The 22,802-nt window shown below is 45.6% G+C and overlaps 1 protein-coding gene across 1 annotated transcript in view; it reads left to right on the forward strand.

The window, feature by feature from the left end:
* Positions 1 to 22,802, forward strand: part of rock2a (rho-associated, coiled-coil containing protein kinase 2a) — a 50,931-nt gene continuing 28,129 nt past the window's right edge. The window contains exon 1 of the mRNA XM_083924048.1: positions 1 to 114. Within this exon, the coding sequence (XP_083780174.1) occupies positions 16 to 114 (99 nt within the window). The 5' untranslated portion in view covers positions 1 to 15. The remainder of the gene's footprint in view (positions 115 to 22,802) is intronic.

Here is a 22,802-nt window from a genome sequence, read left to right on the forward strand (position 1 = left end):
ACGACGGCTGCAGCCATGTCTGTGGGCGCAGAGAGGAGGATGGAAACCCGGCTGAAGAAGCTGGAGGACATGATCCGGGAGCCCAGGTCTGCCATAAACCTGGAAAGTTTGCTGGTGAGTCAAATGAGACACACACCTCATAGATTATTCATGATGTTGTCTGTTCACGTACCCACACTCTTGGTTATGCTACTTTACATGCATGTGCCTGTGTCTTTTTACTTCTCTCCAGTCCCAGATAGTACCCTGCTACAGTTAGCATGGTTTTTACATTAGGCACAGTGATGCTGCAGAGGACTGGTCTTTATTATGTGTTATGCAACTGCACAGTTTTCATCCTATGCATTGCTCTAATGCCATTTAAGAAGAGAAAAGGAACAGCTGATGCACCCAGAGCCTCATGGTGGATCTACTGTACTCCGCAGGCCTGATTAATAGTTAAGACTGAGTGCAGACAGTGCAGTTTGGGGCTCTGTGAAGCGTGTCTGCAGATTAGGATTAACTTGTGGAGAATGTCCCATTTGGTGTGTTTATGGAGACTCATTTTTTCCGGGTAGAGCCGCCTCCTGGGTAACAGTTGGGCCCACCAGACCAGGATGGGACCACTACCCACAAGACCTACACACCCATTCTGGTCTTCCTGCACTGATGGGTGATTAGAAAAAGTTCACCAACCAAAACCTTTTTATTTTAGTTTTTCCTGTTGACTGGGACAAAACGGATGAGTCTTAATTGAGCCAGACCCGACCGATATTACCAATATCGGCCCATCGTTTTGGTATATACCGATATCAGCGTATGTGTTGACATGAGCATATAATGCAGAAAGCTATGTGATGGTTTAGAAATGCGGTCATATAGCAATTTATTGTATTTTGGACTGTATATAAGCTTTGTTTTAAAGTGTAAGTCCAGTGAAAATGGACGCCATGGTCTTATCGGCATGAAAATACATCCAATAAGCCATGGAGACAGTTTTATTTTTCGTGGATCAACCTTGTATGGATGAATCCTGGAGGAACGCTAACAGACCCAAAGGGCTAATGCTGAGTAGTTGGGGGCGGTGTGCTGAACGTATCCAAAACGGCATTTTTTAACCACTAATATTGCTCAAAATAGCACCAAAGCCTACACATAAAACATAGTCTGTGCTTTTACCAGTAGGGCCATGTTGACAGGTAGTCTCGATGGTGTGTTTGATGTATTTTCATGCTGAAAGATGGGTCCATTTTCACCGGACTTACACTTTAATGGTCAGAAATTCACCATATCTACCGCTATAGCAGTATTCAGTGAAATTCCCCCCTCTAAATCTGATGTCGGTCTCAAAAATCCCAAATCAATCAAGCCTGAAATCTTTTGAGATTCTGGTGCGAGGGTCTTCTGGAAGCCAGTATGATCCATTTCAGGCTACAGCTCAATGTAAACTATTAACAAATCAAAAACAAAAACACAAAAAATGAAAAGACTTGCTATATTTGGCATGCTAACTTGATAAGATGGAAATATACTGAATCAACATGAATTTTAAAATACCGAATTATGCACATATGTGAAACTAACCCTCAGCTGTCACTGCCTTCCCTGAACTAACTGTTGGCTCAGTTAATTGCCCTTATATGCCACATTTTTAATGTCACATTAAAGCCTGTGTATTACAGGAGTACATGATGACCGTACAGCATGTGAATCATGCTGATTCCACTTTAATGTGTCTCTGGCTTGCCTCCCACCTACTGTATATTTCTGGGATGTGAGCTGGTGCATTTCCACCACTGTTTCCTCGGAGTTGATACATTCATACATTGTTAAACTGTTAGGCAGCAAATGATCACGTCCCTGTGTTTACACTTGTAAGATTAAATCACCTTTATGTGTCACCACCGACCTTTTAACACGTTTTTTGTAGAGCTGCAACGACCAGTCGACTAATCCGTTAGTCAAAGGACAAAGATGTTATTCACCAACTAGTTTGATAAGTGGTTAATTGGTAAAGTCATTTTGACATTCAAAAAAGTCAGAAAATGCTGTTTTCAGCCTCTCAAACATGGAGGTTTCCAGCTTTTACTAGTTTCATATCATATTAAAGCTAAAATCTTTGGGTTTTGGACAAAACAAAACATTTTAAAGACGTCACCTTGGACTTTGAGAAACCAAGATGGACATTTTTCACATCACAACAATCAATTCATCATGAAAATAGAAGATGAACTAATCTGATCTAGTCTGATTACCAGGGCATGGATGGGCAACTACTGTTGATGGATGTTGAGCATTATATAAAATCAAATGATGGTGTCAGTAATTTAAATTTCTCTACTGATACGATCTAATGCTAGCGTGTATCATGTCAGATACTGAGGCGAAAGGAAATGATTGTTTCATTTCAGCTTTCTTTTACAGAATAACGTCATATTATTTAGCAAAGGATACCTGTTATAGTAATACTCTGAAGGTTCGGTAGATTAACATCATGCATCCAGCGGTGGTACAGTACAAGTCAATTGAACACACACCGACACACAGATGATTTCTGTCTCTGTTGTTTCTTTTGCGCAGCCTTGGGTTGAAAACCCGATTGTAGATCTGCTTTTATTATAGCTTTGGTGCTTTCAATACTATCAAATGTGGATGTCGTGTTGTTTCAATCATGTGGTATTGGAAAAGTGTCAAAGTATCGGGTTGTGTACCCCTGGAGGGATGCTTTTGGTGAGGTTAGTCATGACCTAAAGTTGCACAAGGCAGTGGAAAAATACTCCCGTTATACCGGTGTTTGTCACGACATTAGGCTGAAATAGGAAAAAGTTCTTCTGACACTTAAGATTTACCCTGTCTCCCCAAAACAATTTCTGGTGTTAGTTATGATCCACAGGAACTATCGAATCTGAACCTGAGGGAATTTGAATGCAAAGACCAGAGAAAGCTGGAGTCACTAGTGGTGGGTTTTGTGCCTGTTGTCACCCTTTGCCACCCCCACAGTGACATTATTTTCCAACCCACACCTCTAACAGTAATTCAGAGGTAGCACTATGTCACAGGACCTACTTAAGCTGTAAAGTTACATCCATTTTAGTGGTGGTGTTTGAATTTCTGGGCCCCCTAACTAGATCTGACAGAGGGCAAACACACTGTCGGGCCTATCTTAAAAAGCATCACCTCACCCCTTTTAATGGGCCCCATCTAGCTCGGGCCCCCTCGTACATACCCTCCCCTTGTTCCCTCTCCACACTACTCGAGGCACTCCTGGTCTGTTCCCTCTCTTCCCTTAAAACCTTTAGCAGAAGGCTCGCTCGGACACCGGTGGTGTTTACTTCCTGCACGCGAGCCGGGGAGATAGAGGTGGTGAGTGTTGGAGACAAAAGTTGAGTGGGAAGCATGCGTGGGAGAGAACAGGCTGCAGTTTTCCATTTTTAGCAGCCTCGGAGCTTCTACAGGGATCAAGAAAGTTTAGCTGCTCATGTAGGGATTCAAACACACACACACACAAACACTTAGGGCTCATAAATGTCCTTTTTTGCAGGTGGAATAAAAACACGCATACTTTAAGTGCCTCAATTATTGCTCACAGGCTCATATTCAGTAAACAATGAATCACACATCCCCTGCTATTGTGGCTTAGCAACAGCAGCAAAAAAACACGAGAAGAAGCTGCTTTGTTGACTGTTATACGGTCCCCTAATTAACAGCTTTGTAAAATATCGGGTTTGTATTCTTCAGTGAACTTGAAGTCAGACGTATTAAGGACTTGCCAGGGAGCAGTAGGCCGACTACCATGAGGATATGGAGGGCTGACAGCGAGGAATCCGCAGCATCTGTCAAATAAACTCAGTGACCTTCCTGTAAAGAAATCGGACCCTTTTGTAAACTGGGATTAGGGCTGGGCAATACGGAGAAAATCAAACATCACCAAGTACTAGGGGTGTACGTCATTATATAGATTCTTTGGAGAACATTGCCGTATTTGCTGATGTCACAACGTCTGCCACGCTATGATTTGATTGAGTTCAGTGGCCTGCCTTCGATAAGAGACAATAACATCTGCCCATTCAACTTAATCGGTCGCATGCATCCAAATCACAAATAGTACTTTTTATTACTGAGCTCTTTCAGACATTTCAGTGAAAAACAAACTATTCTTTCTAATAAAAGCATAAATAAGAAAATTAGAACTTCAAAATGAGGGCGTATCTTAAAGTTGACGATACGTATAACAATATTTTCACTTTGCATCAATGGTGTTGGGATGTCGGTTATTTAATCGATTTATCAATCCAGATCGATGTGACGTCACACCCCTACAGAATACCTCAATATCAACAATGAGGTTTGTGATAAACAATCATCAGTCATGGGGATAAAAAAGTAGAATATCTCGAACAGTCCAAGTTCAGAAAATCACATCATTTTATTGTAACGCAGCCAGTAAAACCATGAAAATACAACACTTACAGTATTAACCCAAATCTATATCTAGCCTCATATCACAGTATCAATATAATATAATATTATCTTATATGTAATATTGCCCAGCCCTAGCTTGGATATACAGTATTGCACATTGAAACCAAGCAGCAGAGAAACCCTTAAGTCACACCTGCTGCCAAGAACAAAACTACAATACTCAGCAAAGATCACGCAATGTTGCTTTAATGGCACCATACACTGCGGTCATATAAACTGTAAATATATATATAACTAAGCAGCAGAGAAACCCTTAAGTCACACCTGCTGCCAAAAAGAAAACTACAATACTCAGCAAAGATCACGCAATGTTGCTTTAATGGCACCATACACTGCGGTCATATAAACTGTAAATCACTATATTGCCTCTATCAGCGTGCGATTAAATGTAACCTGAAGTCTCAGCAGCCTTCCCCTTGTTGAACCTGCAGTGATCATTACTTGGCAGCACACCGCTGCTGACTGAAGTGCTGGACTTGCTTGGCAGCTCCAAGTGCGGGGAGTGAATTGTCGAGGGCGAGCAAAAAGAAAGGGCATATCTGGAGATAACGAGAAATACGGACACTTGATTGCGAGTCGCGCAAGTTGCCTTTCTGCCTGTCCTGAAGGAAATGACCTCACTGAGTAAATAGTTGGCAGCTATATATGGGGCTCAAAGTCCCTGCGAATGACTGCACTTTCCCCTTTCACTTTTCAGCCTTATCTCTTTTTCTCTGGCTCTGCTTCTCCCTCTCGGCCTGCAGCTCAGCCCCTCCTCTCCGGCTTGTTAAACACACTGCAGGTATTTTAACTGTAGCTCCAGTCCAAAGCCTTTTGATACATCTGCAGACCTCGCACTGCCAGAAAACTTTATGCACAGCACTTAAGTGTGAACGTTATGAGGTACGGAGAGCGAAGAGTTCGTCTGATGTCTTCCAGGTCATGCCTCGGGGGCAGTTCCTGGCTGTCTCTTCCCTATTCATCCAGCGTGCCCTCTGCTTACTCAGCATTAAGTTGAATATATCAACATTTTGCACTTGTTTTGTTTTGCGTATAATATTGGTTGTCCCCTTCTCTCTGTTTGTTTCTCTCGTCCATTTCCATTCTCTCCATCCCATGTTCTTCTTTTCCATCCCTATCTTGCCCACCTAATGTTTACCACTCTTCTTCTCATCCTGCATCTCTTGCCTCCCTTTCTGTCAGCCTTCCCTGTTCTTTTCCATTTCTCTTATCTAATGGTCCCACCATCTCCCCCCCCCCACCTACACTGGAACTTCTTCCTTTATTGTGTAGCTCTTTGGGGAGGTGGGGATAACCCCTGTGTGTCTTGTTCTCTGTCTTTACCCTGATAGTCGACCTGAGTGTCCGCTCCGTCTCTGGAGTGCAGTTGAGTTGCTCTCAGGCAAGCAGCAGCAGCAGCAGTCCCGGCTTCGACGTGCTAGCTGGATAGAAACACTGCCTTATAAGGCACTGGGGACGGTGGCCCCGGCCAAATTTTTTTTCCTGCAAAACAAGCCAGTCTCTCTGCTCCACACCTCCTCTGGTGAGACAGTTGAGCCTCTCCACAGTCTTTTTTTGGTTTTTGCTCCACTCCAGTGAAGAAGACCCGACGTCTTCCGGGTGTGCAAGCCCTCAGCGGTCTTGAAATGTCACACTTCACTTCAGCTATGCATCGTCTTGTCTTCTTTAGTGGCCAGAACAAAGTTACTCTGTCAGGGTCTTCCCTGTTAATTAAAGTCATAGATGGCTCATGAGAAGCTATCTATATGTTTTGTGTCGGAGCTTTAGTTCGGGCTACAAATACTCTTACTTCACTTCCATGTTGTGTCTTCGTACAAGTCTTTTGAAAGTGTATGTTCTTAAAAGGCGTTTTTGCCATTTTGGGTAATATGCTTCCTGCCGAGAGTTAGATGATACGCTTGATACCACATTTCTCTATAGTACATGTAGCTACATTCAGCATCCGCTTAGCACCAAGACTGGAAACATGGGGGTCTGACTTTGACTAAAGGAGGGGTAAGGATACATCTATCTGGATTGATCTAACACCATCGATGCAAAGGAAAATGTTGATTTCTATCATCTGTAAGGTTGCTTTCACACCTGAGCGGTTTTGTCCGCTTTAAGCGAATCCTGGTTTGTTGAATAGTTGAATAGTCCGGTTTATTTTGGATCGCGTGAAAGCTCAATCAAGCTCTGGTGCGGACCAAGCAAGAGAACTCTGGTCTGCTTGAAAAGGTGTGTCTTGGTCCGCTTGCAAGTGAACCCCGCTGCGGTTCATCTGAGGTGTGAAAGCAAATCGGACCAAATACAGGAAGTGAACCAAAAAACAGTGGTAAAGTGGGTTGGTGTAGGTGAAAGTTTTGGCCGGGGATGGAGCAGTAGCTCCGGTTTCTGCACTGCACTTTTATTAGAATAAACACAGATCATACCAAGCCAGGTCTTCATCATAGCACTATGGTCACTTTATTTTTCAGTATTCATCTGTTACACAGAGCTAGCATATACTTAGACTGCTGTCTTCCTGCCATGCACCACTATCACTTTATTATCTAGCTTATAGTTATATATTATATTTATACTCTATTACTGCACTATAGTTCTGTTTACGTCTAGTCATTACACATATGTATCACGCATCCGATACACGCATGTCTTTCTACATCTCACGCCGACGATGTTCTCTGTATCTAACCTGTACTAACACACTAACATCCTGACACTAACTCTTCTTTTACACTTTATTCTTGTTGTTAGGTTAAAATGTTTTGTATAGTTGCACTGTCGTTACTTGCTGCTCTGTGTGCCCTGAATTGCCCCCGGGGACAAATAAAAATTTTTTGAATTTGAATTGAATTGAATTCACGGCACTATCTCTCCCAAGTATACAGAGGCTTAGGTTCCTACACCAACTAGAGGTGTGGTATACTTTACCAGCGTGCTTACCATAGGCTATACCATGGCTAACCTGAGCACTATGCAAAGACAACTGCAGCACCAGCACAGCTCTCTGCTACAGTCAACTGCGCCTTTAAAAAAATACTGAAAGTTAAAAATAGTGTCAAAATCTCGTCTCGTGAACTCAATATCGTGTATCGTCTCGTCTCGTTAGCTCAGGGTTTCATCCCACCCCTAACACCAACACAAAAAGAAAAGAAAGTAAAGGGGGCCGCCAATCGTGGTGGAGAGCGGCGGTGCGTGTGCTCTTCTTCATGTCCAACTCTACACACTAATAAATGGAGGCAAACAATTAAGACATTTAATAAAACTCCGGCTTTTACACAGTTCGCCAATAACCATTACTCATTATGACCATACCCTGCTTGTCAACTTTGTAACAAGTACAACACATCGTAGTCTATAGCTTTCCTCAGGTCCCGTCTTCTCCTGCTGTGCTGTCTCACTCGTCTCATATGAAGAAGGAACTGCTCAACAACTCAGTTTCTCATCTGCTGCTCAAAAGGTTCCCGTTCTTCTGACATATTTATTTGATAGAAACACCGCAGCAAAACCAGAAACCCCGACACCACTTAAACTGTGGTGTTGAGCCATTCTGTCATCTTTCTAGCTAACAAGCACGTTGCTAGGTTACCTTATCTACGTGGCCGTTTCATCAGTGTGATGTTAGTGTTTGGTTTTCCTAAAAAGAGTGCAGTGTGAAAAAAACCCAAAGTAAATAAAAAATGCAACTATGCTGCAACGTCACCCTGAATAGCGCCGAGTCTACTGAACTATAGTGTAAGAGTTTAAAATCCCTACTTTATGTTTATTACTAAAAAGAATAGTTTGTTTGTCATTTAAATGTCAGGAAGAGCTCAGTAATAAAGTTCATCTCATCTCATCTCATCTTCATCCGCTTATCCGGGGTCGGGTCGCGGGGGCAGCAGCTTTAGCAGGGGACCCCAAACTTCCCTTTCCCGGGCCACATTAACCAGCTCTAACTGGGGGATCCCGAGGCGTTCCCAGGCCAGTGTGGAGATATAATCTCTCCACCTAGTCCTGGGTCTTCCCCGAGGCCTCCTCCCAGCTGGACGTGCCTGGAACACCTCCCTAGGGAGGCGCCCAGGGGGCATCCTTACTAGATGCCCGAACCACCTCAACTGGCTCCTTTCAACGCTAAGGAGCAGCGGCTCTACTCCAAGTTCCTCACGGATGGCTGAACTTCTCACCCTATCTCTAAGGGAGACTCCAGCCACCCTCCTGAGAAAACCCATTTCGGCCGCTTGTACCCGCGATCTCGTTCTTTCGGTCATGACCCAACTTTCATGACCATAGGTGAGGGTAGGAACGAAGATTGACCGGTAGATCGAGAGCTTTGCCTTCCGGCTCAGCTCTCTTTTCGTCACAACGGTGCGGTAGAGCGACTGCAACACCGCCCCCGCTGCTCCGATTCTCCGGCCAAACTCACGCTCCATCGTCCCCTCACTCGTGAACATGATCCCGAGGTACTTGAACTCCTTCACTTGGGGTAAGGACTCATTCCCTACCTGGAGTAAGCAATCCACCGGTTTCCTGCTAAGAGCCATGGCCTCAGATTTAGAGATGCTGATCCTCATCCCAGCCGTTTCACACTCGGCTGCGAACCGATCCAGTGAGTGCTGAAGGTCACTGACCGACGATGCCATTAGGACCACATCATCTGCAAAAAGCAGAGACGAGATCCTCAGCCCACCGAACTGCAACCCCTCCCCACCACGACTACGCCTTGAAATCCTGTCCATGAAAATCACGAACAGGATTGGTGACAAAGCGCACCCCTGGCGGAGGCCAACCCCCACCGGAAACGAATCCGACTTACTCCCGAGGATCCGGACACAGCTCTCACTTTGGGTGTACAGAGATTGGATGGCCCACAGAAGTGACCCCCTCACCCCATACTCCCGCAGCACCTCCCACAGTATCTCCCTAGGAACCCGGTCATATGCCTTCTCCAAATCCACAAAACACATGTAGACTGGATGAGCATACTCCCAGGCCCCCTCCAGGATCCTTGCGAGAATGAAGAGCTGGTCCGTTGTTCCACGTCCAGGACGGAATCCACATTGTTCCTCTTCAATCTGAGGTTCGACTATAGGACGAACCCTCCTTTCCAGCACCTTGGAGTAAACTTTACCAGGGAGGCTGAGTAGTGTGATACCCCTGTAATTGGCACACACCCTCTGGTCCCCCTTTTTAAAAAGAGGAACCACCACCCCGGTCTGCCACTCCCTTGGCACTGTCCCAGACTTCCACGCAATGTTGAAGAGGCGTGTCAACCAAGACAGCCCCTCCCAACCCAAAGTTTTCAGCATTTCTGGACGAATCTCATCCACCCCTGGGGCTTTGCCACTGTGGAGTTGTTTGACTACCTCAGTGACTTCCGCCAGGGATATTGACAATGATTCCCCATCAGCCTCCAGCTCTGCCTCTACAAAAGAGGGCGTGTTAGTCGGATTAAGGAGTTCCTCAAAGTGCTCCTTCCACCGCCCGATCACCTCATCGGCTGAGGTCACCAGCGTCCCGTCTTTACTGTAAACAGCTTGGACGGTTCCCCGTTTCCCCCTCCTGAGATGTCGAATGGTTTTCCAGAAGCACCTTGGTGCCGCCCGAAAGTCCTTCTCCATGGCTTCTCCGAACTCCTCCCACACCCGCTGCTTTGCCTCTGACACAGCAGAGGCTGCAGCCCTTTTGGCCTGTCGGTACCTTGCAACTGCCTCCGGAGTCTTCTGGGATAGCATATCCCGGAAGGCCTCCTTCTTCAGTCGGACAGCTTCCCTGACCACCGGTGTCCACCACGGTGTTCGAGGGTTACCGCCCCTTGAGGCACCTAAGACCTTGAGGCCACAGCTCACCGCTGCAGCTTCAGCAATGGAAGCTTTGAACATTGCCCACTCCGGTTCAATGCCCCCAACCTCCACAGGGATGCCAGAAAAGCTCCGCCGGAGGTGTGAGTTGAAGATCTCTCGGACAGGGGCCTCCTCCAGACGTTCCCAGTTCACCCGCACTACTCGTTTGGGTTTACCTGGTCTGTCCAGAATCTTCCCCCATCCTCTGATCCAACTCATCACCAGATGGTGATCAGTTGACAGCTCTGCCCCTCTCTTCACCCGAGTGTCCAAAACATGCGGCCTCAGATCAAATGATACGATCACAAAATCGATCATCGACCTTTGGCCTAGGGTGCTCTGGTACCACGTACACTTATGAGCATCCTTATGTTCGAACATGGTGTTAGTTATAGATAATCCGTGACTAGCACAGAAGTCTAATAACTGACGACCACTCGGATTTAGATCAGGGAGGCCGTTCCTCCCAATCACGCCTCTCCAGGTGTCTCCATCATTGCCCACGTGGGCGTTGAAGTCTCCCAGCAGAACTATTGAGTCCCCTACTGGAGCCCCATGCAGGACTCCATTCAGGGTCTCCAAGAAAGCCGAATACTCTGAACTGCTGTTTGGTGCATATGCACAAACAACAGTCAGAGTTTTCCCCCCTACCACCCGCAGGCGTAAGGAGGCGACCCTCTCGTCCACCGGGGTAAACTCCAACACCGCGGCGCTCAGCCGGGGGTTTGTGAGTATCCCCACACCCGCCCGGCGCCTCACACCCTGGGCAACTCCAGAGAAGAATAGTGTCCAACCCCTATCCAGGAGAACGGTTCCAGAACCGAGACTGTGTGTGGAGGTAAGCCCCACCAGATCTAACTGGTAGCGCTCCACCTCCCGCACAAGCTCCGGCTCCTTCCCCGACAGAGAGGTGACATTCCACGTCCCAAGAGCCAGCTTTTGCTGCCCGTGTCTGGTCCGTCGAGGCCCCTCACCTTCACTGCCACCCGTGCAGCAGCGCACCCGACCCAAGTGGTTCCTCCTGCGAGTGGTGGGCCCACAGGATGGAGAGGAGGGAGGTGCCACGTCACTTTTTCGGGCTGTGCCCGGCCGGGCTCCGTGGCAAACCCGGCCACCAGGCGCTCGCCGGCGAGCCCTCCGTCTGGGCCTGGCTCCAGACGGGGGCCCCGGGCTTCCTCCGGGCAGGGTCTCTCTTCCTCTTTGTTGTTTGTCCATCGAGTCTTTGTGAACCATTCTTAGTCCGGCCCCTCGCCTGAGACCACTTTGCCATGGGAGACCCTACCAGGAGCATTAAGCTCCAGACAACACAGCCCTCAGGTTCACAGGGACACACAAACCTCTCCACCACGATAAGGTGATGGTTCCCGGAGAGGAGTAGTAATAAAGTTGTCAAATCATATTTTAGTGGCTTTTTGTGAGAGACGCTGCCCCCGTGACCCGACCCCAGATAAGCGGTTAAGGATGAAATGAGATATAAATGTCACAGATTTTGTGAAATGGGCTTATGATATTGTTTAATATTGACCACATGCCCCTGAATGGACTCGCATTGAATCCGAATTGTACCGACTTTGTGACTTTGTGATGTCAGCACATATCATACGGTCGTCCAAATAATCCATCTACATGATTGCATCTTAAATTGTGTGCTAACATGCTATTTAATCGGCTAAAACCATAAAATGAGACTAATAGTGCATGAATTGCATACCATTTGCATACTTTACTGCTTTCCAGTGAAGATTGCATAAATATCGCACAATGCAATGTGGCAGTAACGACAACATTCATAACAGACAAACTGACAGTGACCAGTGAAGCTCTGCGACGCCAATAATGCTTCAATTTACAGTTCTACACGTACAAATATGCGTCCTGTGACTGTTGACTTACTTTTTCCAGTAATCTCACAATCATCTGGTGATGCCTGTAGAGCTGAAGTTGGCACGGGTTACCATGGTTTCATTTAAAGGACTGGTTTTCCAGGATGCTATGTGGCACATTATTATCAATATCATACAGAGAAAGTAACAGATCTTTATAAAAATTAGATTACAAGGCTTCCAGGGCTGCCTCCTCTTAGTTGATTCATTGATTGAGATTTCTTTAGAAGAAGAAGAATTCCTTTATTCATCCCGCAATGGGGAAATTCAATTTTCACTCTATTTTTTCATGTTACACACACACACACCCGAAATACACATGCACAGACAGGACCTATATACATGCAACTAATGGAGAGATGTCAGAGCGAGGGGGCTGCCAGTGATCAGCGCCCCGAGCAGTTGGGGGGTTCGGTGCCTTGCTCAACAGCACCTCCGCAGTGCCCAGGAGAGGAACTGGCACCTCTCCAGCCACCAGTCCACGCTCCAATCATGGTCCACATAGGGACTCGTACCAGCGACCCTCCGTCCTTCCCAGCCGAGTCACCAAAAGACTGAGCTGCCGCCGCCCCTGAATAGCCTTTTTTTCAGGCTTTTTTTTCATGCTGACGTATTTGCAAGAAACTTCTGAGCAAATTTCTGGTGAACACAAGATTTAAAGTTGTGCTTTTGCACGATGCATAGTACAGGAACTCAGTTTTACAGATCAACTGATCGATTAGACGACCAATGTGTGAGTGTCAGTCGACTGATTTAATCGAGGACAGCCCTGTAGGTATCGTATGTTACATTTTAGTGAGTATATTTCTATTCGTCCAGGTGTTCCTGATGTTGGATTTGCGACCCTAATTCGTTTTCTCATCATCACTTTACTGCCACTACTGAAGGAGAGAATCACATTTTAAAAGCAGTCAATGGGAAGTCGGTGGAACTTATTGAATAGGCCCGATTGTTGGTGATCTCCCAGCTGCTGTGATACATCAGCCAGCTGTTTACTGTTGACCTAAAACGTCTTACCAGCAGGTACATTACATTATGTCAAGGACTTAGAAAGTAATGAATATGGAACATAAGTTACAGTGACTGATAAATCTTGAGTTTTGTTAATGTGCTTTAAAGGGTAAAAGGGTTCCCCCGGTCCTGCTGTAAAACATTCATTACAAACGGAGCAAAAATCAAGGTCCAGCACACACACACACACACACACACGCACACACACACACACACACACACACACACACACACACACACACACACACACACACACACACACACACACACACACACACAAACACAGCGACACGCATAGACAAATATACACAGACCTGACGGCACATTATGTAATACCTTGGTCAAATAGAACAAACCATGAGCCGGTCCAAGATCCACCTTGCAGGGATGTGAGAAGGAATGCAAAACACGAGGAAGAACTTATCTCCAGAAAGGAATAGTTATACGTTGCGTCCAGAAAAACTAAAATATCTCTCTAAAACTCAAATGATTACTATTACAAGTGTGCAACAACATGAGTTCCCCATCTGGTTGTTCATTAAAACCTTTAAATAAACTTCCTTGAATCTCGTCCATTCTCAGAATCTGGCATTTGGAGAAGTAAAATCGGAGTGTCTTGAGGTGTTCACAGTGGTATATGGCTCATGTGAAAGGAAATGTATACACCCTAAGATTTGTCTTAATCTGCTAGCTCTTCTTGTCTAGACGTAAAGACCGTGGCTGAGATAAGATTGACGTGCACACAACAGTGGAAAGAAATAAGTAAAACGGCATTTATCGTTGTGCATGTGTTTTGGATATCGCAGCTTTGATGGAAGACTTGACTTTTGAAGAACTTTCTTTTTTCGCACTGATCAAAGTGACGAGGACGTCAACGGAGCCGTGCAAAACTTTTATACACCTCTGTTTTTAGGTGCAAAATCTTCGGCCTGTTGTGTGAGTGGTGAGGACTCTGATACCTGAGAGTCTCAGTGTATTTTTAGTTTTAAATGATGGTGTGAGGGAGCACAGAGTGGAGAAAACAGGAGTCTCCCACGCCTCATACATAACCCATCCATCTGGCCGCAGATTTATCATTCCATCACAACCTGCTGGTGAAACACAACCTCCTACACACATACACACACACACACACACACACACACACACACACATACACACACACATACGCATACACACAGGCCTTGGGTGCTCCTGGACACACATTTGCATTCACTTTCTCACGCAAACACGTTATTCACTTGATCTTAGCAACACACAAGCTGCATTGTGTGCGACGAGCAGCAACGATAGAACAATGCAATACATTACCAAACAGCTATGGACTGTCAGTGCGTTCACACAGCTTTCATTTCCTGTAACAAACCCAAACAAGAGCATTTGTGTCTGTGTGTGTGGTAGAGCTTCAGTCCAGTCGTGTTTTACTGTTGAATTAAAATAAACAAGTTTTTACACAAATGAATGTTTGATGCTGAAACCACCAATTGCAACCCAGCCTTTTTATTGCAGTTAACAAAATAATTAAAAATAGACAAGTAAGGATGGAAGTCTTTTAAGCACAAATTCACTGTGGCTATTTCCCGTTTTTTTACTCTTATATGATATAAAACCCATTTATTTGGGTTTGGACTAATTTGTCACACACAATAAGACATTTTAAGACATCGCCACGGTCTCTGGGAACCTTTGATGGGCAGTTTAGGCGAGTTGCTGACATTTTATAGACTTTATGATCAACTGCGAAATAATCAGTTGATTAATCCAGCGGTTCCCAACCCTCTTGGCTTATGATGCATCTTAAAATAAGGCACATCTGACTGTTGCCCTTCTTCACAGGTTATGGCCTTAGTATCAAAATTAATTATGAGCAGTTCAAGAGTTAAAAAAATTAACTTTTTTTGCCGTTTCAGATTGTTTGAGTGATTTTTCAGAGCCTGAAAAGAGTGAATGTATCCAGCATTTTGCGAGAAAAAGGCAAAACAGTCTACACTCAAATGGAGAATCTGTTTCTAGAGATGAGTGCAGTAAGGCTGGGGCTTCACTTTCAGGGAGCTGACGTGTCTCCTTTGTTAGTTTTTTTTACACATTTTAATGCAAATCCTAAATTGTATATGTGTGTGGAACATCAATGTAAATGTTCGGCATCAATGTGGTTGGTTTGGAGTTGGAAACGTATCCCCCTCCTCTGCTTTATCATGAATTTTTCTTTTTTCTAAGAGACACATAATGAGCATTTAGGGCCCTCTCATACTGTCCTTCCGTACCGGGCCAAAACAGGTTTTACGGGTAAAGCCTAGTTCGTTTGACCAGTGTGAGTGCAACTGCTCTGCGCCTAGCTGCAGCCAGCTGGCCGTCCACGGCCCGTTTGAGAGAGCGTGCACACGTGTACGAGCACAAGCACCAGGGCCTACGGCGGCTCTGACGTCATTTTATGTGCGCCTGTTCGGACATAGAAAAAAAAAAAAAAAAAAGACGGACCATGCGCGGACATTTAACAACAACAACAATAGTGGCGAAAGGTTCGCGTTGGTGTGATGCGAAAAACTCTGAGGTCTATGGAAAGATTTGTAAACAAAGCGACGCATCGCGATGACGTCAATCAATATAATGAGTTTACATAGTGTGAAGATCGGATGTTGCCCAAATACAGAGGAAATGTGTCATTCCTTATGTGTCATACTCAAGTTTGACTCTTAGGGCGCACTCACACTGTCCTTCCGCACCGGGCCAAAACCGTTTTTTCGGGTCAAGCCTAGTGCGTTTGACCAGTGTGAGTGCACCCGCTCTGCGCATAACTGCGGCCAGCTGGCCGTCCACGGCCCGTCTGAGAGAGGTGGGCTTTTGTAAAGCACGTTTGCACGTGTACGAGCACGAGGCCTACGACGGCTCTGACGTCATTTTATGTGCGCCTGTTGGGACATAGAAAAAAGAAGGAGGGACCATGCGCGGACATTTCAAACAATGGCGGCGAAAGGTTCACGTTGGTGTGATGCGGAGGTGGAGTGTTTACTGCAGATTTGGTCGATGAAAAGATTCAAAAACAGTCGACAAGACGCACAAAAACTCAGAGGTCTACGGAAAGATTTGTAAACAAAGCGACGCATCGCGATGACGTCATCAATGCGTGTGACGTGTCACGGCGTGATGACGTATGGACAGGCAAGAAGCATTCGCCCAGGCCCAGGTAGTGTGAGTACAAACGGGCCTGGTTCGCGGGGGGAGAGGGAGGGGGAGGCAAGTACCCTAAAGCCCAGGGCACGGTACAGACGGACAGTGTGAGTGCGCCCTTAGAAAGCCAAGTTTAAGATTAACATACAGCAGGACCTGATATACATGCGGTTCTCCCTTTGCTGTGTACTTTTCCTGGCACATTTCTCTGTATACTTTATAATAAAGCACGGGTGCCAAAAATGCACAGGGCACAGGAGCATGGGACAGAAATCTGTCAAATGCAAGAGTAAGACATACACTTGTTATTCCCCGCGGATACATTAGCTGGGCTATTTGTGAGCCTCTGCAGGATTCCTGCCGTTGTGTCTCTCTTGGAGGGTTTACGGGCCCTGCCTGGCACGGTCCCCTCACTCTGCCCAGCCCGCCGCTTATCCCCCACAACTATTTTTAAAACGGCTGGAATTCAATCAAAACATTAACTTTCTGCTCAATCCTTTTAAAGCCCAGAGCCGTGCTGCTTGTTTTCTGTTCCACATGCCTGGTGATGAGATGGGTACGAGGGGAGGAAGAGGTTTTTTGGGGGGAAATAACTTCAAATTGAGCAGGCAGGGTTTGTGATGTGAGAGGCCTTGAATAATTCCTCTCTGTGTTCAGCTCATTTCAGGTTAATATCGTCACATTCCTGGCTTGTGGATCCACGTGGCTTTTTATAGGGTGATAAAGAGTGGAAGCAGGCGAAGGGAGAACGACAGCTCCGTAATGTCAACAGCAGGTTGGGTAAATAAAATGAAAAAATAGAAACAGGGTGCTTATAAAACCCCTGCCTGCTGCTTCTCTGTAGCTTCAACTGGTTTCAACTCTTTGTATTTTGCAGGAGTTGCTAGGCAACCGGCCATAACCCATTGGCTGGATTACAGTATAGCAGAGATAAAATGCTGAAGTGCTATCTAATAGATACATAACAACTCCTACTGATAAGCCTAAGTGGACGGATAATGCTCCTATCAGCTGGGAACGACATTACTGTAAATTGTACAGGGAAGCGTCCTGGTCCTGTATGTCAAACTCTGACATAATGGTTTGTAATTATTTAGAGTCATTGTCCAAAAAAACCCCTTCCCTTTGATATAAGTGACGCCAACATAAGTGTGGACGCGGAAGGAAGGGTATGTTTGTCTGGTCGAGGGCCAGATAATGTCAGATGCATTAAAGTTTAAATTGTTGATCCCCAGCTTTACACTTCCCCAGACACTTGTCAGTTATTTATATTTTATAAATAGACGCTTCAACCGAGGAGCCGAGAAATGTCCTCCAGAGTCTTGTTGGCATTTTTTACGGTGCCGCTAATGGAAGCAAATGGAAAGAGCTGCGTGCAGCCATTTCTCTTGTGGTAGCCCGTGCACTAAACAGCTTATTATATGTATCACCTACAGGGTCTCTGCACATCATGATGTCTTAAAATATCTTCTAATGCGGTTGAATAAGCATTTAAAAAGGCATTTTCAAACATTTTCAAAAGCAGAACATGTAATCACAAGCTACAAACGGGCTTAGTTGAAGCCTCGATCCAAGTACGCCAAGCAGTTCTGAAGTGCATTTTGATAAAGGTCCACTAACATCATTTCACTACTTCACTGCAGAGCCACGGGCGCCTCTCGCCATCACCAGGGCAACACGTATTTATTTATTTATCCTTCCTCCACACTTGATTCATCTTGTTTAATGGAGAGATGTAGGAATGACAGAGAGAGGAATAATATGTCACCAAGAGGTCCAGTTTGCAGATAGGGAATGTTTGCCTGCAGTGAGTCCAAGCGTTGCAACAGAGTGTTTACTTTGTGTTCCTCGTTGCAACTGTCGACGAACGTTCGTCATCTTTTTTCATGTCCAAAGTTGGAAATCTGGAAAACAGAATCCCCTCTGCCTTAGGGCGCACTCACACTGCCCGTCTGTCCCGTGCCCCGTGCTTTAGGGTCCTTGTCCCCCCCTCCAGGCCCGTTTGTACTCACACTACCTGGGCCTCGGCGAATGCTTCTTGCTGCCTATACGTCATCACGCCGTAACACGTCACACGCTTTAATTGACATAATTTCGCTGCGTCGCTTTGTTTCCAGATCTTTCCGTAGACCTCGGAGTTTTTGTGCGTCTTGTCGACTGTTTTTGAATCTTTTCATCGACCAAATCTGCAGTAAACACTCCACCTCCGCATCACACCAACGTGAACCTTTCACCGCCATTGTTTTAAATGTCCGCGCATGGTCCCTCCTTCTTTTTTCTACGTCCCAACAGGCGCACATAAAATGACGTCAGAGTCGTCGTAGGCGTCATGCTCGTACACGTGCGCACGCTCGTGCTCTTACATGTGCAAACACGCTTGACAAAAGCCCACCTCTCCCAAACGATCCGTGGCCGGCAAGCGTGCCGCAGCTAGGGGTGGTACGGTTGCACTGGTCAAACAAACTAGGCTTTCCCCATAAAACCTGTTTGGGCACAGTACGGATGGACAGTGTGAGTGCGACCTTAGAGATTTCCTACTTTAAACCCTTTTATCAGCAGCACAAACTTCCTCTACCTGCCATTCTTGCTTGTGGCTCTTTTGGGGATTGTAGCATCTCCCACCTTACACTGTAACTGGACGGACATGGTTGATTAATAGTGGATAATGTGAGGAGCAGTGACATTTTCCTCACAAACCACTTAACACTTTTGAACTATTCAGTGACCTTTGATCGGTTCTTGCTTCGTGCATTGTTTCCGTCCACACCTCAGGTACATCAACTCTCCATGTGACCTTTGACCTGTGCCAGCTGTGCCCGACTGGTCTGCCTCGGCCAAACGATCAAACTTTTTGCCTGAGATCACTGATCACCGAGGTGAGGGACAGATAGACGTGTTTCTCTTCTGAAAGTAGGCAGCAGCCCCCGTTTGTTCACTCCCAGAGCCCTGAAACATTTCATGGTTTTACTTATTTGCAGCTGTTGTTTGATTTTCACCGGTATTGGATATATTTCAGCCTGAAACCTAAGGCTGCAGTGGTTTGGACTGGATACTAAGTTGCTATGACACCATGTGTTCACATGTTGACAGCCATAAATCAATCAATTACTTAATAACTACACAGGCATTGATTTGTCACAAAAGCAAAGACCTTAATGAAACTTCAGTGTTTACTATTTAAAAGAAACATTGGAGAGTAAATGCATAATGTATTTATTATTATTATTATCATGGCTTTGATTTATATAGCGCCTTTCTCAGTGTTCAAGGCGCTTTACAGAGTCCAGGTTCCATTCATTCACACAGACACACACGGTGGTGGTAAACTACGCAGTAGTCACAGCTGCCCTGGGGCAGACTGACGGAAGCGTGGCGAACAATCGGCCCCTCCCACCCCACCGACCCCTCCGACCACTCCGACCACCTCCTCAAGAATACAGCAGTCAGACACATTCACACGAGGCAAGGTGGGTGAAGTGTCTTGCCCAAGGACACAACGACCACGACAAGTAGGGCAGGGCGGGGACCGAACCGCCGCCCCTTCGGACATTGGCCGACTCGTATTTGAGGCCTGTAACATTATGAAAATAAGTTCTATCATTGCTGTCCTGGTTGCGCTCCTGCTCCTTAGATGCCAGTCAAGATGTAATGTGCGGTAACACGTTTAACACACTCCTTCTTCCTCATTGCCGACTAGAAATACGTTTTTGGAGGAAATGTGAAATCACACTTCAAAATCTGACACCTAAAAATCGTCTAAGTGAATTTATAACAAGAAGTTAGACTAAGTGGAACCAGTTTATCACCTGTGGTTAGTTGCATGTTTTATTTCTCCTGTAGTTTGACACAACCGCAGAGTTTCGGTAATGCGCCCGCCGCAGCAGCTTCATCTTTAAAACTGACCACAGTGAATCACGAAGACATCACCAACCTGCAATGTGCATGAATCAGCGAGTAAAGTCACAAAACGATTGGGTGTTGATTCAAACTGTGGCTATGCACGTACTTTCCGTTGCAGATGTTTTGGCCTGCATATGCGTGTCTAGTGTATAATGCATTGGCTGCATTGGATGCGTTGTCATACCTGTAGCTGCCATGCATGTGTAAATTAAACTTTAGGCCGCAGACGAATGCAGAGCCGCAGTAGCAAAGAATGCTGCCTGAGAGGAAATGACTTGCACACAGGGACTGGCTTCATGACACAGTGAAATTATCTGCCAGCCCTGGGGTGGGGTGGATCATTTCCTGTATTGCTGTGCTCGTAGGGAGATCCTTGTGCGTGTACAATGTGTACGTGCACACGCACTCGGCAACCCCTCTCCACCCCCCTCGGCGTGTGTATTTTTTTCCCTTAAATAGTAGTTTTGTGTGAGGTCAGTCCTTTAATGGGGAAGTTAAAACGAGATGATGAAACGGAGTGCGCAGCTCGCCGCAGACTGGCTGCGGCCGAGCTGACAACGATGCAGAGAGCAGGGGGATAGGCAGATAAGACAAAGGGAGAGCAGCAGAAAAGGGCAAAGTGGAGCGAAAAAATGAGTGCAAAGGATGTGAGGGAAACATTAAATGATTGTGTCATCCTGTCTCGCACTGTTATGATGGGGAAAAAGAAGAAAAGACGAGTGAAGTTTGAAAGAAACCAGTGTAGACCACTGGGTCAGAGTGGCGCTCTTGTGTTCTCTGTTATAACGTTTGGCTTGGAACAGTGTTTCAAACATCTCCTCATTGACTGTTCAGGAATGCGAAGCTGACAAAAGTTGATAGATGACTTCCGTATTGTAACACACTGTAACAATTAGGGGTTTGCATCAGTCTGTCTTTTGCTTATTTAATAGTTTCCCTACATTGCCCAGGGTCAAACTGTCTCCGTTATTAAATGACTGAATGTTACAAACAGTCGGCTCGTGTTCAGTCGCCCTAACGTGCTGTAGCAATGCTGCAGTCTAGTTTCCAGCCGCTGTTCCTGTTCACACCGCTGCGACACACACGCACACACACACACACACACACACACACACACACACACACACACACACACGAGTATAAAGCCACTTACTACACCACTTACATTGATATGGAGACTTAAAACTGAAATGAAGTAAAAAACACAATATAACTGAATATCATCATATCATCAGTGAATGATATTATTAATTAAATGATTAGAAAGGGAGTTTAAAAGTGTGTGTGTGAGGTTAGCTACTGCTGTAGCATCACTGTATAAACCCTCGAAACAGTAGCTAAAGGGTTTTAGCCGGCAAGCTAACATTAGCTAGCTGGCTAACACTACTTGGAAGTTCAGACACCATGCTTCTGTAACATTATCTTCATCTTCAAGTGCACATATCTCGTTCTCCTTGACCACAGGGCCTCAGTCATTTTTGGAATTTTTATTTATTGATGATTTAATTCATATTTTTGACTTGTTAACCTTTTACATGAAGTCTGTTTTGGTTGCCCGATTATTGGTAAATGGTAAATGGACTTGTACTTATAAAGCGCCTTTCTAGTCTTCTGACTACTCAAGACGCTTTCACAGTGTTTGTCACATTCACCCGTTCACACAGACATTCACACTGATGGCACCGGACATCTACAGACCATCTAATCTAATCATTCACATCACATTCACACACCCATGCACAGCACAAGGAGCTATTTGGGGTTCAGTGTCTTGCCCAAGGACACTTCGACATGTGGACCGGGGAAGGTGGGAATCGAACCGCCAATCTTTTGAATTTAGGATGACCCACTCTACCACTTAGCCACAGTTGCCCCATATTGTCTTACTTCTTGAAGTGGACATGTAAACTACAGTATTTATTACAGACTTGATCTGCACACGTAAAGTTCAGGGTTTCCCCCCAGAAGAGTTCATAGCCCCGTTGGCAAGTGTCTTTTTTGACGAGCGTCCAGACGTCGACAGATGATGATGGCAGCATTAAGGCAGGGCCCTGTAGTTTCTATAATAACACAATCGCAGACAAAATAGAAAATTAGAAAATTAAGTCAATGCTAAAAGCTGAAAAAAAAATGACTACGCTGAGTTTCCAACCGAGCCGTCCCACTTTAATTGTAGTTACAAAAACGTCTTTAAACAGATTTTTTTTAATAATCCCCAGATACTTAGTCCCAGTGGGGGTCAACTTAGGCCAGGCGGGGCCACCGTGCTTGCAGTACACAGGGGGAGACCCTGCAGTAATTCATTATAGTCACCCTAATTAATTACAAATGTTCAGCTCAGATACACGAAGCATCGTTTTACTATTTAGAAACAGATGTGTTGGCTAATAACTCCAGCTGTCACATTGTTTCCTGTAAACTGGTCATATCCTATAAGAGGCAAGTTTATTGTTGTGTTCAGGCAGAACGATGTAGAAACTACCGGTGAGTACTTTGAGCACCATATGTGGTAAACGCAGTTCTTAACCAGTGACTACACACTGTGTGGAGGTGGGTTCACCCCCCTTAGACGGAC

The sequence above is a fragment of the Echiichthys vipera genome (assembly GCF_963691815.1).
Source record: "Echiichthys vipera genome assembly, chromosome: 12".
Classification (NCBI taxonomy): domain Eukaryota; kingdom Metazoa; phylum Chordata; class Actinopteri; order Perciformes; family Trachinidae; genus Echiichthys; species Echiichthys vipera.